Source organism: Lissotriton vulgaris, chromosome 6 (genome assembly GCF_964263255.1).
Source record: "Lissotriton vulgaris chromosome 6, aLisVul1.2, whole genome shotgun sequence".
NCBI lineage: Eukaryota > Metazoa > Chordata > Amphibia > Caudata > Salamandridae > Lissotriton > Lissotriton vulgaris.
The window spans coordinates 1,534,561,425-1,534,578,029 of record NC_141694.1 but is presented as its reverse complement, the minus strand read 5'-3'; the positions used below and the strand labels follow the sequence as shown (position 1 = coordinate 1,534,578,029).

Genomic DNA, 16,605 nt, shown 5'->3' with positions numbered 1-16,605 from the left:
TTTTCCGCATGTTCAAGAAGGGCTTTGTTAATGTAATCCACCCCCCAAAAAAGGCACATGTCGAAACTTTTTCCTCCTCTTACAGGAATTATGGTTATTGCGCCATACAAGGAGTTAGACTACCTGATAAACTAACCAGGGGCACGCACTCCTGTGGGATGACGGATCCCTGTGGTTTCATGCTAGCACCCTTCTTCCTCTTCTGCCCCCTCCTACTAACAGTGATCACTTTCAACCTGGTCCAGAAAGAAGGAAACCGAGTGCCTGGCCCCGAAGTCTTGACGTTGAATACATGGGCAGGCATTTTAGAATCTAGTCTCATGAGGACTGTTCGACAGATGTATTGCTGTGTGCGAGTAAATTGAGCATTGTCCGTGAACGTCTTTCATCAACTTTCTTTCTCAGCGATGATTCTTAACCAATCCATTGGGTTTCTTATAAAGTGCAACTACTCAACCGTGAGGGTCTCAAGGTGCTAAGTGTGGTTGGGGGCCGGGGGTCTCCGGTTCAGTGTAAGAGCCAGGTCTTGCGGTCCTTACTGAATTGTGGCAGCGATGGTGATTGCCTGAGGTGCAGAGGCATGCAGTTCTAGGTCTTGTCAGTGAGATAGGAGAAAGATCTTCCTCCAGCTGTGCCCCTGCGGATCCGTGGTATGGTGGCCAGCCTCAGTTGGATGGAGAAGAGATGTCTGGTGGGAGTGTAGGAGAGGCGGTGGTTGAGGTATGCAGGTCTGGCCTTGTTACGAGATAGCCGAAGTAAAGTAAATCTTTCTTTGCTTTGGGAGGGGGGTGGAAGTTGTGATAGGCGCAGTTCATTCTAAAGTAAATAGCCATTCTAGACTTATCTTGTACAGCGAGTCACACCCGTTCTTCTGTGGCAAGCACATGTGTATGCTTTTGCACAAGCTGTGAAAGTGAAAAGTGTTCAGAGGCAGCAAAGAGCTGATGAGACGAATGAGCAGCTCTTTTGGACTTCATGCAGCTGCTGGTCCGTATGTTTGATTTCTACTTACCTTAACGTAGCTGGATCTGAACTTAAGACTCCTGGTGAGTACCTTTGAGTTGGGTGACAATAAACATAGGTTATTCGGCGCCAAGATACCCTTTGTGGTGAACGTGCTCTTTACAAATACACATTTTATGTTCTGGTGAGCGGTCAGTGTGTTTGCTGCTCACCCTCAATCAAACCGCAGGTGTTTTCGAGGTTCGGGTAATCTCTCCTGAACCAAGCAGTCGTTGGCTGGTGGGGTGTGCCTTAATAATTCCCCGCTTATCTGTAACAGTGTACTTTCTTTTGATTAAATAAGGTGTGTGAGCTGCATTGTGTCAGCAGGTTTCTGAAGTTGTACAAAGGTCGCCTCTGGACATGTGAAAAACGAAGTCTTTGTGGGTGTGCAAAGGTTGGTGTTGGGAGGGCAAGGTCTCGGAAGTGGCGTAAACCACGGTACTGAAGTTCTGAACCTGTGTGGGTCTTGTGTTTTCCAATGCATGGGTGGTAAAACTGAAAAGGAGCAGTAGACCCCTCGGTTCCACTGTTCTGTAGATTTGTAGACTCAGCATTTGGCATGTCCTTTACCTGAGTGTAGTGTGGATACTTTGATTCCTTTGTATGTCTCCTACTTTTTTATGCTGTACATAGTCTCATTCATAGTACCGCTAGCTCCACACCGAGATTGAAATAAGACTAGTTATTGTGAGGAAAGACACTGAACGTATTTGCGGATGTGTAGTAAGTCTTTTCACTTCAGTCCTTTTTCAACCCCATGGGGTAGGGGGCTTCTGTAGTAGACATTTTTTTACAATTTCTCATTTCCAAATATCTATATGTTCATTTGTATTTTAAATTTGAATGTGGATTTTGTTTTCTTGGTACTCTTCTCCCCAACCTTTTACTGTGATTCCTCTTTCAGTTGAGTGTCTACCTGTATTCTTTGCCTGTTTTGAGGATGTGCATGATGTTTTCACTTTGAGTTTTCCCTCCTTTTCTATTCCTTCCCCTAGTTTTCTCTCTTCATTGAAATATGCTGCAACTTTTGTGCATTGCCTTCCCGGATACTTCTTTATCTTTGGGACCTCAGCGTGGGTCGCTATCTTTTGTGTTTACTATTGTACTGGTGCTAACACACTTGTTAGGTGTAAAAGGTTGGATACAAATTACCATGTGATCACTGTTGCCCCCTCCGAGCCCCTTTTCCAGGGTCTGGCTGTAATTTCTCCCTTTGAAGGCATGTGACCGGTCTCCACTGTTGGTCTTGCGGATGCTGTGCAGTACTGTTTGCCGTAGAGATGTGACCTGTGGTCAGGGATCCCTCAAGGTCTTTGTCAGTGTTCATTAAATGGTTGGAGGGGTGGTGTGGTGGAAGTAGGTGCCACCTACTGTTGGCTCAAGACCCACTGCGGCCAAGACCTGAGGTGGGAGATGGAGCCATGTAGCAAAGAGCACTGGGATGAACAGCCCAGTTAAAATTGGTATTAGCACACTCGCCCACCACCTGAAAGTTTGTTCTGTAGTCACAGTGTAATGTGTTTGAGTCCTCAGCCAATTTCCCAGAAGTTGTGGTTCACTTTATCAGAACTGCTGTTACCATTGGACGAGTGCTCTTTTTGATAGTTGCAGCAAAGAGGCAAAGGCATGAGTAAGTGTTGATTCTGAACTGCCCTGCTGGGCAGGCTTGGCGGGCGCAGTGGGAGGTGTGGTGAAACTTGCACTGCTGCAGCAGAGTTGGCGGCGTGCACTGTGGGTATTAAGGTGAAATCTGCTCTGCCGCAACAGAGTTAGCAGGCCTGTGGGAAGTGTGATGAAACGTGAACTTCTGCAGGAGAGTGAGTTACTGGGACGTGTGGTGAAAAATGCACTGCTGTAGCATTTTGTGCAAGAGCTGTATCCCACTCCTTCCAAGTGTGCTACCCTACACTCTTCAAACCAACAGGCAAGGTACTGTTCCTATTAGAAAAAAACAAAGAGACAAAGTGGTGGATAAGATGTGGTGAGGGAATTCTAAAGATTATTTCCTGGTGTCCTACACATCCCTGAGGATGTCCTGCTTCATCATCGGGCATTGCTCCTCGTAGGGCCGAACTGCAATGCCCTATGGACCCCACTTGGGGTCGCTTTGGCAGAGATCTTTTCTTGTTCTTGCTGTATGATGAAGGGTGCAAGTGTGAGGGCGTCCTAAATGAGTGGGGTGGAATAATAATGTATTCAAGAGTTGAGAAAAAATGTATAAAACTGCCTAGGAGATTTCCCCAAAATTATTTTAATATGATGGTTCTCCAGGCAGGATTAAAAAACATAAAGGTGTCGGGGCTACTGTAGGGGTGTGATGTACCAAAGTAGTTTCAAGTCTATGGGTGTAGTCAGATCGACATGTTTCTCACCCAACGGTTCAAAAAAGGATCAGCGACGCTTCTTCAGGACCTAAAAAAGGAGGATGGTAATCCTACCCCACACCTAAACTGTGATGTGTAGTATAGGTATTCCCCTAAAACAAAATACCTGGTTCAGTGGCAAAAATGATTGTCCAACCCGTAGTATCAATCATAAAAATGTCCCATAGGTTGGCACAGAGGTTAGCGCACAGTGCTAAGTGGCTTCTATGCATGAAGTGCAAGAGAAATACTGTACTCGCCTAAATGTAAGTGCTGCTTCAAAGTGCCAGTGACCTGTGCTTCTAAGGCACTGCAGTTTCGCAGCTGCACTAACTCTCTGATCCAAACCCTTGCAATGTAAAGGATTTTAATGGCCAGAGCCATCCTAACATTGCTGGCAGTGCCTGCCGAGATCTGTGCTGGCCAATCCCGGGTGTGGAACACTGAAGCTCAGCGAGTGCTAGATTCCTGCCACAGTGAAGCGCAAAGGGAATGGGGTGATAGAGTAGAGCGTTCAGTGAACGCCATCATGCTTGGATCTATTGACCTTATGAAGTCAACTTGAAAATAGTCAAACATTTGGCCAGTCACAAAATTTGAATAAACATTTGTTTTTATCAGGTATTGCGGAAGGCCTGTAGACTGCGCCACTTGGGCCTTTTTGCAACATGGGTGAGGCATTCATTTGTACGTTGTAACGGGATCTACTTTGTGGCTCCTTGAAGAAACTCTAGCGGTTTCGCCCCGCGCTCTTTGAATTGGGTTTTGGACGCTTAAGCTTGCGTGGGAACGCCAAGTGGAGTGTACACTTCAAACAGCTTAAGCGCGTTTCCTTAGGTTGGGTTTAGAAATCCTTAAACCAACATCATGTTTTTTGTCAGCGCCACACTGGGGGCAGGGCGTCAGCCCCAAATCTCGCGTTTTTACAGGAAATCCCAGTAGCAGGCCTGCTCCTCGCGCGGGGCATTTTGATAATGACAATAATAACAGGTCTGAGCTGCGTGCCTATGAATAGGAGCCGGGCTACATGCCCGAGCCTGCCCGGCTTTGCTTCTCATATACGCATTTTCCCACAGTTATCAGTGAGCGAGATGGAATCCTGTTCGGCGCTGAATATGAAACATATTTAGGCCGCATTCCAAGACAGTGCCTGTCACTGGGTAACTTTTCCCTCGCAGCCTGCAAGCTCTGTCACGTCGTGAGAAGCGAGATTGCCTTGACTTTTGAAGTTAGCTTTACAGCTACACCTCGCAGGTGTTTGCTTTTCTGTCTGAATGTTTGCCTCTGGAACGTAATATTTACCTGCCCCGTGAATTTGACAAATGGCTCGATATCTGAGAGTCGAGTCGGGTGTTTGCAAATAGTGCCTCAGAACCTACCTTGTGACTGCGAGGCTCGGGGCTGTTTTTTCGCTCCCTCACCCCGCCTAACCCCACCACCCTAAAATGTATTTTATTTTATTTATTTTATGCGTTTTTATATAGCGCGGACTTTATCCGAAGGTGTCGGGGCGCTTCACAATAGGAACAGAACTGATACATGAGGAGAAAATTACCAGTGTACAAATTACAAAAGCAAACGTTAAGTGACATGAGGCAAAAGTGACAATTGTGAGCAACCAAAATACAAGAGGTAGCAAACGGTGCATTACAGGAGGACAAAGTGACGTGTGCAAGTTACAAAAGCGTACAAAGTACAAGTACAGGTATAGCACTACAATAAATGGCAGACACTCAAACACAAGAACAAACGTTACAAAGGCAAAGTTGGTGACCCGTCCTCCTGGGGCCACCACAAGTAAAGTAAATGATAGTTTTCCCTTGCAGGCCGGTCCTGGCCTGCAAGGCATTATAAGGGCCCGTTCTCTAAACAGGTGAATTAAAAGCACGGGTTCGCGGCGCTGCCGTGTGCCAAGGCGGGCACATTAGAGCGCGAGCTGGCAGGGCTATAGAATTCCACAATAAGTGGCCGAAGCGCCCTTTTTATTCGTTCCCGTCTCGCGATAGGAGATTAAAGCGAGTCGGAGATAGGCGCTGGCGAGCTTCCAGCTCCAGCGCGCCCGTGTGAGCAGAGGGATGCCTTTGGTTATTAATGGAATGTGCAGATCTCATTGGCAGATTAGTGCCTCTGTAAATGTGCCGCGGTGATGAGCCCCGGTTTTTCCGAATGGCTAGGCCGCACCGCGCTGGCTTTGTTTTAAACCAAGGGAGCGTTCCCTCTTCTCCCCCACCAGGGCAAGATTCATCCCTTCTTTCCTGCGTCACCTGATACTTGTGGGAGCAGGGAAGGGCTCGCGCATGGACAAAGCTTTCAAAGAGGTGCTGAAAAAATGTCCCCAGAGGATGCTCGGCCCAGACTTTAGTAGCAGCACCCCCTCGCTCCCAGCACGCAGCGAGCCAACTGATGTATCCGAATTTTTCTGGACAAAATAAAGTTTGTTTTCAGCTGTGTACGGTTACTGGAATAGGCTTGTGGGTGGGTGGGTGGCCGCACGGACACTTGGTGGTTAAATACATAAGATGCCTTAGTGGGAACTGAGATGCGCACCTCGAGGTGAAAGGTTTCTGCTAATCCCCCCGGATAAGGTACTTTATGGGGTTTCAAGAGGATTGCTTTGGCCGCGATTCTAATCTGTTTCCTGTGGAGATGGAAATAGATGCGACTTCATTCAAGGTGACCGAGTTCTGTATGTGAACCAAAGGCCTCTTGCAGTTTGAATCAATGCAGTGACTTTAGTACTTGTAGGCCCTTTTGTTGTGTAGCTTGTGAAAAGTTGCTGAATCTGTGTTTTTTTTCTGTTTTTGCAGCGCTCCTACACACTGCTGGTGGAAGCGTGGGATTACAATAATGACACGAACGGTAAGTATAGAGCCATAGCTGCGCTAATTATAGCACTACCTGTGAAGCCATGTTCTGTGCTTGGCCTGCGACCAACAGGCGTTCATCTGTACGGGTTGTGTAGGTCAGGCAAGCTGTGCCCGCCATTTTGCTTTGCGTATGTCCACTCTTATTACAAACCATCTTTAATGGACTTTATTTACCAGTCTACTGGTTGTGTGTGTTTTTTTTATCGAGAGGGGTTGCCAAGTAGCGGTGCTACTGTGGTCTACAGCTAAAACTAAGAACATTCTTACACTGTAGTAGAGGGAGTATTTAATTAGCATTGATCCACAAAGGCCTGCTCCATGGCAGATTTTCAGGCTCGCCCCTAACTATTTAATTGATTACATGTTGATACATTGTATAAAAACATGCTCCCGGTGGCTAATGTGAAAACCTGGTGGGGCTCCATTGCTTTAGAACTGACGTGGGAGGAGACCCCTCTAATATCATGGCTTGTCCAGCAGTGACCAGGTGCCTTGTGCATTCTTTAGCATGTTTTTGCTAATTGGCCCCTTGTTAGCATAACCTCAAATAGCTATTTACCAGTCATCTTATTATTAAATGCCTTTGAAGGAAACATTCTTTTTATGTTGTTCTGTTTGGTACATACAGTGACCACTCACTTTGGTAGCGCGGCTTCTTAACTGGTCCCAGGATGCTTGTTTCCGGTCCAGGGAGGATCTGGCCTGGCAGTTAGGCTGGACTGTTCCCATGAGGCACAGGGTCAAGACTGCATATGGCTAGTCCCAAACTGGGGTGGCTTAGAGCAGAAGAATAATGGATGAGGCCCAGATCTGTGACTGGGGGTGAGTGTCTGAAAGGTTTCAGCAGTCCGTCCATCGTCTTATTCTGTTTGCTAAACACACCAAGTGCCACAAAGTTCCCCAGTTGCCCTAAAACAAAAACAAAATTAAAAAAAGTTTGCTGTTGTACGGTTTACAGTTTTGCTCGCTTTCGCCCCTGCGTGTGAACGGCAGTGACGTCCCTGCGTGTGAACGGCAGTGACGTCCCTGCGTGTGAACGGCACTGACGTCCCTGCGAGTGAACGGCACTGACGTGCCTCTGAGTTTTCACCTGTCATGGCGCCCGTTTGGGCTTCGACATAGGCACTTGTGCATTCCAGCGACTGGCGCGGGGTAGGCCGAGGGTTGAACGGTCCGTGATTGTATAATATGCTCAGGGATGTTATGGGTGGAAGGCTGGATTGCTCGGTTCCCAAATGCGGTAGAATGCAACGAAACTAATGGGCTGTGGGATAAACACAAATAAACGCAGCAGCTGTGCGCACCGGGCCCTTCTTTTTATCTCAGACGCCAACCGTTCTTTTTTTCCAGCGGGTTGGTATTCGACTGGCAAGAACTGCCGTATCGTGGGAATTTCTCTAAAATGTAAACCAACACTGCAGCCAACTTCACGGGTCTCTAAATGGATAATGACTCTTCCAACTTGTCAAGGTTTCAGGTCAGCGGAGTTTAAACGAGCTGTCGATGCAATTATGGAGGTCATTTTCTCCATTCCTGGGGTGCTTATTAACGGCGCCCGGGTGGCCCGCTGCTGCTGGGCGCTGGGCTCTTGCTTTTCCGAGGTCTGGCCTCTCTCCTGGTTCGGGGGTCGCGTGCTGACAGGTGGGCTAGAGGGGGGGTCGGTCTGGGGCACCGAAGAACTGGCTCTGCTGGGTTTATGAAAATGTTTTCATATGGTGATGGCTCCTGCCAGGTGCTGACTGGGTCATGTTGTGCCCGCACCAGGCGTTATGTAAACAGCTGTATTGTTGCAACGTGTGTTCAGAGGAGCGTTATGCCATGTTAGGGCTGGGGCAGACTTCCCATTCTTTCCTGTCACATTGAAGCTGTTTCTGGAAGTCTCTATTCTTAATTGTAAGGTATCCCGGGGCTACTAGCAATATGATGCCTTTTTGGTGTTTTGAAAAATGGCCCATAAAGGGGCATTTCCTATATAATCCGGCTGTCTTTTCGAATCACTGAAATGGATTTCATCGCCACATTCTGGCCAAATAGTTATTGGCGCTTGGTTTTGATTGGACACAAGGGGAGGAATTTGGCATGCAGTGCTATGTGACCCTGGAGGGCAGCCAATTTGCAAATATTCCCATCGAGTGCGTGCTGCCCATTGGGGATAACGAGGATGACGCGGAATGCCTGCAGGCGGCTGGCACTGCCCGTGGGTTTGATTTGTTTAGTTCCGAGTTTATTGGAAAGTTGCACTTTGCTGTGTCTTGTGCAGGTTGAGTACGCAATACCTGCACGGGTCCTGCGCTGTCGGGCATATTTTTCTCAGTGCTTGCCAATGAAGCGATCATGATGCTGGATAGATATGACGTTAGCCAATACTGATATGTGCAGCAGTGATCGATATATTGAATGGGACAATTGGTCAGACCACTTAAGTTTTAGCTTCATTTCACTGCGAGTTAATGCATTCAGCTCTTTTACAAGAAGCATTCAATGGCAGTGTGTGCTTTCTGAGGCAAAATAGGTTTGCTTTTAGGGATTTGTTTTCATATTAGCCAGGGCCCAGCAGCTTCCCCCAACAAACATTTACCCCCAAAAAAACAAGCACTGGCAAAGCCAAAAGGCTGTCAATCAACCCAGATATATTGGCTTTGTATTGCTTATTCTTGTGTGATTTGAAGCTGTGTCAGTGCTGCCTTGTGCCTGGTTACAAGCCAGTAGTCGATGCCCACGCATGTTTGTTGATGGTACATACAAGTGTTTTAGCAGCCTTGGAAGTGGCTTCCTCTGCACCCTTTGAAAAGGAGCCTTTGTGTTGCTGGTGGTGGAGCTGCCTGCCTTTTGCCGTGTGCCTGGGCGTTTGCTTGCTGTCTGAAGAATCTAGAGGCTGCAGTCACCGTGCTGCCAGCAGCAGGTCGTAAGGCGGTGTCAGATCGCTGCGGTCACAAGACCTGGACTTCAGAGTGAAATACCACAGAGGTGTACTATGTTCCGGCTTCATGCGAAATATTATTTGAAACCGATGCAGGGCTTGGAAAAAAGCAGGCCATTTTTTTGCTCCCATAATCCCAAACTCTGGTGAATGTCGGGCACAAATTCTGAACTCCTTGTCAGATGCTTTCAAGAGGGAAAGCGAAGAGGAAAGGCAAATTTGTCCCACAGGTATAAAGTAATTTGTGCTGTGTACACAAATCCCTGTGAGCCAACCGTGAAAATCCATTAAGGAATGAGGCCCAACATCTCAAGTGGTTGTTAATTTGCATGCTGTCCCCCTGCCAAATTTGAGTGAAGTCACTTATGTCAATGTTTTGGCAAGTCATTGGCTTCCTCGCAAAACAACTAGCCTTGTGGCAGTCATACCTGCTTAAAGGAGCGTCGGACACACCGGGTAAACCACTGCTTCTGACTTTTTTTTAATGGGTCATTCCCTTTATTTAAACAAAGTCTAGCCATTTTATTTTGAAATGTTGTAAATCCTGAGATTGATTTGATTATAAGATACGTTTTTAAACTTGACCTCACTTGCATAAGCTATGTCCCTCTGTAGTTGCCCTCACTTGCATAAGCTATGTCCCTCTGTAGCATTTACTGCTTGATATTAGACTAGACCTGTAGGTTTGCTTTGTAGAAATGTTTGTTTTGATGTAGGGTGTTCTGTGTAAGCTGGAAAGCTATGCAAGCATCTCTTCACTAAGTATTTGTGTTTAATGTCCAATTTCTTTCGATTTTTAGATCCTGGTGACATTATAGAAAAGGCGACACACTCTGGAATGATCAACCCTAGCCGACAGTGGCAAACTCTGAAGCACAACGCCGGCATGTCGCACTTCGAATACCAGATCAGAGTAGTTTGCGATGAATACTATTATGGATTTGGCTGCAACAAGTTATGCCGACCAAGAGATGACTTCTTTGGACACTACAACTGCGATCAAAATGGCAACAAAACATGCTTGGAAGGATGGATGGGCCCAGAATGCAAGAATGGTACGCGCAAACATGGTCTTGTTGGTTATAACTCGATTACTTAAAGTCTCAAAATGTGCATAAAATGTGTTATTCAAGTGTCTGTGGTCTTGTACAGAGTTGAGATGCTGTTCTTTTTAACAAAACCGGAGGGCCAACAGAAATACTACTATGTGACCTTTTTATAAACCTTGTGCTGCAGTTTCTCATGGCGGCTCATATTTAACATTTAGTGTTTGTCTTGGAAAAGTGTTCTTCAACAGCACAATGTTACTTTTCAGGGAAGGGCAGATTGTTATTGTTGACTTGGTTATAGAATAGCAGTTTTATGGGGGCTAACATTGCAGTGGGTAAAATTATTGGCAAGGAAGAGGGTTTTTGGAGAGTTCACCCAGTACCATTGAGTTCATCTGATCATTAATGCCTTTGGTACCGGGTGGGTCAGAACAGGCGGGACTCGGACTGAATCATTTGTTCTAATGACATGAAACAATGAAAGCTGTATTGTATGCTTTGACATTGAGTGGTGCTTATGGCCAACCTGTAATGTTGACCTAGACACAGACAACTAGTATCTAACGCTGGCTTCTCCAATAAGTAGCTCGTGAGCTACTGGTAGCTCTCCTGCTAACTTTAAGTAGCTCTACAGGGTGCAGCCCAGCCTACTTAATTAGAAGGTTTTGCTTTATTGAATTAATTCCTCATTCCACATTAACAAAACATTTTTTACATTGCTGCAGACTACCATGCCTGGTGCACTGACGTGATCACGGCTGGTAATCTAGCATATGGTGGGTGGCCACTAATTCAGTCTTGTGTGAAGTGGTCCCTAGTAAAGCGCTAGTGATATTAGTAGCTCTGGATGATTTCCATTGAACATATAAGCAGCCCTTGTTACAGAAAAGGTTGGAGCCCCCTGATCTAACTGGTGTCTAGTGTCCTGGAAAAGTTAAGGTGTTGGCGTGTAACCTCCAGCTTAGTAAACACACCAGCTGAAGCGACAGTGAGGTCCTCTTTTGACAGACCTGAACATGCCTCATTAGTCTTTGTGCCATCTCTGTTCAAAAGCAGTGCAGGAGGAAGAGGTTCTGAATGCCTCGCACCCCTATTCACCCAGAGTGGGATTAAAACAAAAACACCAAACCTAATGCCTTCAGTTCTGGCTCTTGCAGTTCTGTTGTTTTTTTAAGCTATGCAGAGGTCACATCAAACTAATGGATATCATTTTATGTGAGTCTCTTTCTTCATGAACATACAGTTTCCTGTTAATTTTTTGAAATTTGGGGAATCTGTAACCGCTTTCCCTCTGTAAAGAGCCCCTTCTCTCCCGTCAAGTGGTTCAATAGTGTTTTTTTCTAGCAAATAGTTCTGATATCTTGCACTCTGGAATAGAGGCACAGGGATTGGTCAAGTGGTTTCTTGGATGGTGAGGGGCACAGCTTTCAATGTATACTTAAAACCATAGTTGACTTCTTTAAGGCGAGGATGGCCCGATTTATTCCACAATTTTAGTAGATCCAGGCAGGATAAGATGAATGCAATGGTTTTATGCTATCCAGTAAGAATACAATACATTTATATAGAATAAATGTAGATGGAAATAAATTACAGCAGATATATTCCTAATATCTGGTATGGATCTGGCCCTCCTAGTCTTGTGTTGGGCACCCCTGTGTTAAACTTTGAGGCAGACTAGCCCTTGATGATCCAGTGTCTTTGAAGAGGGAACTATTGGTGGCAGCAAAATGCCACAGGGCACACTGGTCTGCAATGGTAATGTTTTTATGCTTGGCAGATACTAGAGGCTGGGCACAGATGAAACGCATTCCTCTGAGCTAGGACTTGCTTGGGGTCTGCTGGCTGATTCATCCCTGTGTGCTCTTTTCTTCACAGCAATCTGCCGCCAGGGCTGCAGTCTGAAGCATGGCACTTGCAAAGTTCCAGGAGAATGCAGGTAAAAGCCCTACCTCCTTTTTTTGTTTATCTTGTGCCAAAAGGCTGCCTAAATTTCAGTGTGACTGCGTGACTATGATTAAATGCTGTATCATAGAGCGCTTTAGTGGAGAGTGTCGTTTTGTCGTCTTTTCCTGTAAGTTTTGGTTGAGCACATTGAAGAAATGTGCACGCTTTGCTAAGTCGCTCTAAAACTCTTGGTGGTAAGAAGGATGCAGGTCAGTTCAAGGTGATGCTGATGAGAGCCAGTTTAGCACTTCTCTTACCTCTGGTATTGCCTTTCCCTCGCCCCCTCTGCCCGCGCAGTGGGCAGAAGTGAAGCATTCTTTAGAGTGGGATTAGTTAAATCTCTTGCTTTCTTTGCTGTTGGGAGCCAGGCTCTGAGTGCTGAGAGGTTAATAGCTGGGAAGGAATCTTGTCGGGAGACACAGATGAATGCAGACTGTGGCCGCAGAGCTTTGATGTAGGGTCAATTCTGGCCCAGGCACTGAGGCGCAGACCTCCACATTCTGCCAGTTTACCAGATATGGCACCCTTGACGTGCATTTTGGCACGTGACATTGATTGTGTGTTTATGCAAGTGGTTGCTAAAGTGCTGGCTTGTCATGGGGGTTACTTTACAGCCCCAGTGCAGCAGCTTGCAAGAGCCTCTACCCTCACCGGCTGGGTAGGATACAGGGTCTGTCTGTGAATGTTCGAGGGCGGCTTGAGGTCCTTCCAGTGGTCACTGCAGGTTTGCACACCTAGCAGCCTGCACTCCTTGGTGTGTGCTCTACACGCGCCTGCAGTGCTCTAAAGTGCATCTGATGGGTTTGCCATGCACGACTAGTTATGGGAATGATGCCTGTGCCTTTATTTTTTCTTTTCCGTGCTCAGTCGTCCTTCAGTGTGGTTGATGGTATGCCGCAGGATTTTTTTTTAACCTTTAATTAGCATTTCGAATAGAAATGTACAACAGGACAGCAATGGTTCATAGCATGATGGGGTGATTCAGAGGTATCAAAGTGAGTGACTGAGGTAAGTGATCGCACTCGACGTATCTCCCTAAACAGAGAAGAGAGTGAGGAGGAAGCAGAGATCACATCTGTCAGTTTATAATGTGAAATAAAGGAGACAGACGAGGGGCGTAAAATAAAGTAATATCCAATAGTGGGGTGACTGAAATCTTTTGGTGTCCTACCCTCAGTGAGTGACCTCCCCGCTTGGGCCCAGTGTCAGGCCTGGTTCGCACCACTGGAGCTAGCCAGATGCTGGCCTGTCCCTCCGCTGATACTCAAACAATAGTGTCCGCCACCAGTGGTCACAATGGACGTCCCTGGTGGGAGGGGCGGGCGCCCCCAGCTCGGACAGCCGCCTTTGTCTCCAGATTTTGAGGCCCTTTCTCTTTCCAAAGCTCACCTCCCTCTCACTGCCCAGACATGCACTGCTGCTCGTGTTTGCTTAAGGTGCAACTTTCCCACGCCTCATTTGCATACTTGTTTCTGATCAACTCGAAGTTGTCTCTCGCGGCGAGCGTCTGTGGCCCCCAAACTTTAATTATAAGCTTTACTTCTAAGCTTTTCATCCTATACCTACAGGAAAAAATCATAATTGAAAATTCCTGGTCGAGGTGCGGAGTGCGTTTATTCCACAGTCCCGTGCATTACTTTCCTCAGTTCCCCCTTGCCAACAATACCAAGTTTGCTTTCTGCAAGCTCCAGTTTCTCACGAGAAAGTTAATTGGGCACGTTACATCCGCATAGCTGCATGACTGGCTGTCTTCAGGGAGTTGGTTTCTAGCCGCTGCGCGCTCGGGGGTTACCCGGCGTCTGGTCTGGTTTGTGTTGCTGGGCATTGACGTTTTAATCTGCGCTTTCTAGCGGCGTGCTAGGTTCTTCCATCTAGGCCCAAAAATCCGTCACGAGCAAGTGATTTCAGTGGCCAATATTTTGCATTTGTGGGTGGCGTTGATCGCTCCTAGCAAAGAGCATTCGTGATCCAGAAGCCCCGTTTAGTCTTTTCAAATGCATTTGTGAAGTCGGAGGTTACAGAACACCCCCTCCCCCATCCCACCAAAGAACACAGTGTAGCGGGGGAGAAAGAACCCCAAAGCACAATGAATGTGTGAAAAAAAGGGAGAAAAAAAAAACTTGAGGAAATGTCTCCAGGAGATAACAATACCCCGCCCCCACTTTGTAATGAGGAAGCGATTTTTTCTTCTCCCGAGGGAGCGGAAGGAGGGGTGAAGCTCACCTCCGGCAGAGGGTGATTAGGCCTTGGAGCCCTGTATGTTTTCTCATGACGGGGATTAGCCGGTCGGTCTCGGTGAAGCTTTTGAAACCGCGAAGCTTCGCAGACTCCCGTGCAAGGGGCTCTGCGGCGCGCGAGACTGCGTGGGTGGGTGGTGTGGTGGTGTGTGGTGGTGTGTGGTGTGGTGGGGTGGTGTGGGGTGGTGTGGTGGTGTGGCGTGGCGGTCTGTCACTGACAGTCATATGCACCTTTCTGCCTGCTTCCATGAAGAGAAACACGAGGGCACACCAATTGGCGGGCTTTTTTGAGTTAGGACGTTAGAAAATGAAATGGCCTTAAACCAAACAATAAGAGGTGTTTCAAATGTAAGGATGCTGACTCCATTCTTTTGATGAACAACAAAGCTCTGCTGTACTGCAGATGAAGGGTGGAGACGTGGTTAAGCGCCTACTTGTTGACTACTGATCAGGAGCCCAACGTGTTTGTTCCCGATTCACCACGTGGATTGATTATGGGCACATGTGCGTCGGTACTTTGTGTGCATGCTCTGCAAACTTATACGAGGCAGAAATAAGTGCTGTGTGACTAAGTGGACGTTTACATGTAATACAATTTGCTTGTGCAAGTGCTGTTTCCATTGGGGGCATCAGTAGGTGGGAGGAACTGTGGCTCTTTGCCCCAGGCCCATCTATTTGGAGGGCCCCGGGCTGCCATTGTTAATTATATTTGCATATTATGATCAGTTGGGCAACACAAGCCTTCTCTAGATGTCTGCACATTCTGGTGACCCCTCAAACTATATCCAAGGCCATAGTTGTTTTCTTTTGAAAGAGGTCCTATTGCAGCAAAGAGGATCCCAGCAGGACTTTAGAGGCCCGCCACCCCCTCACACCCCACACTTCACCCCCCACCCCACCCCCCTAAACCTTCCGACAGGAGGTCTTCTTCCGACTCCCAGTCGCAGACAGAGGCCCTGGCTATCCAGCTCTAGCCTGGATCGCCTTCTCTGCGCTGAACCTTTCCATACCAATAGAGAACCCCCAATTTGGGACTTTTTGAGGAAAACTGTTCAGTTCATATATTAAAAATAAGTATTTTACCTTGGGTTTATATATAAGGTTTATTTAGGGTCGCTTTTGGCTGCGAGGTCAGTGTGCAGGTCAGACAAATTGTTGTTTGTTAAGAAGGGGCACCGAGTTGTGAATCCGTGTGATTTATACACTTTAACCGTTACCTAGAATAGGTGTGTTTTGGCCATGTTACCAAGCTTTTGATTAGCCTAGCTTTACTCGTGTGTCTACAGCTAAGAGTCATATCTTACTGTACTCTGTGGCGGTGCAATTTGGTATCCACTTACAAATCTGTAGTCCTTGCCAACCTAGAACATTTTAATGCATACTTCTGCATTTTGTCTCCTCAGACCGTAATTTGGGGTTGCCTTTCAGGGTAGAAAGAATGTATTCTGAGTTCTTACTGTGGGGTTTTAAGTGTATTACTCTTGGGGTTTGCGGCTCGCAAGAGTCTGTCCTAGGTTAGTTGTTTTATTCAGTAGGTTGGATCTGAGATCTAATCAGGCTGCTGTACCCTCACTTTGAGAATAATCCAATTGTTTGTATTTCAAAATGTGGCCATTATTCGCCAACTAAACTTTTATTTTGTTTTGTTTACTAAATTTGTGCTTATGTTCACAGGTGCCAATATGGGTGGCAGGGCCAGTACTGTGATAAATGTATCTCGCACCCGGGATGTGTCCATGGCATTTGTGTGGAACCCTGGCAGTGCCTCTGTGAAACTAACTGGGGTGGCCAGTTGTGTGACAAAGGTGAGCCCTCCTTCGTGGTTCTATCTGTCGGATTAGAACGGTAGTAGTGTGTCTTTACTATCCCTGTGTGTGTGTGCTGTGTTTGTGTAATTTGTGGTTTGTGTGTGTACGTGTATGCACGTGTGTGTGTTCCGTTTCTGTATGTAATTGGCACTATTAGCTGTAGGGTGCATATTTCCATTCCCAACACCCACACTTCGTGTTCTTTGAGGTTCTTCTTCGAATAAGGAGTTTGACACTTCATTAACACAGGCCTTTCCTTCGACAGATCTTAATTACTGTGGAACACACCAGCCTTGTCTAAATGGAGGAACTTGCAGCAACACCGGGCCCGACAAGTATCAGTGCTCCTGCCCCGAGGGCTACTCCGGACTTATCTGTGAAATCGGTAAGTGCTTTGAAACCGATACTA

General features: G+C 46.8%; 1 protein-coding gene across 1 annotated transcript in view; it reads left to right on the top strand.

The window, feature by feature from the left end:
- The window catches only part of JAG1 (jagged canonical Notch ligand 1), a 55,246-nt gene that overhangs the window by 13,829 nt on the left and 24,812 nt on the right, over positions 1–16,605 (top strand). The window contains exons 3-7 of the mRNA XM_086927718.1: positions 6,176–6,227; positions 9,956–10,210; positions 12,083–12,143; positions 16,063–16,193; positions 16,462–16,581. Of these exons, the coding sequence (XP_086783844.1) occupies positions 6,176–6,227; positions 9,956–10,210; positions 12,083–12,143; positions 16,063–16,193; positions 16,462–16,581 (619 nt within the window). The remainder of the gene's footprint in view (positions 1–6,175; positions 6,228–9,955; positions 10,211–12,082; positions 12,144–16,062; positions 16,194–16,461; positions 16,582–16,605) is intronic.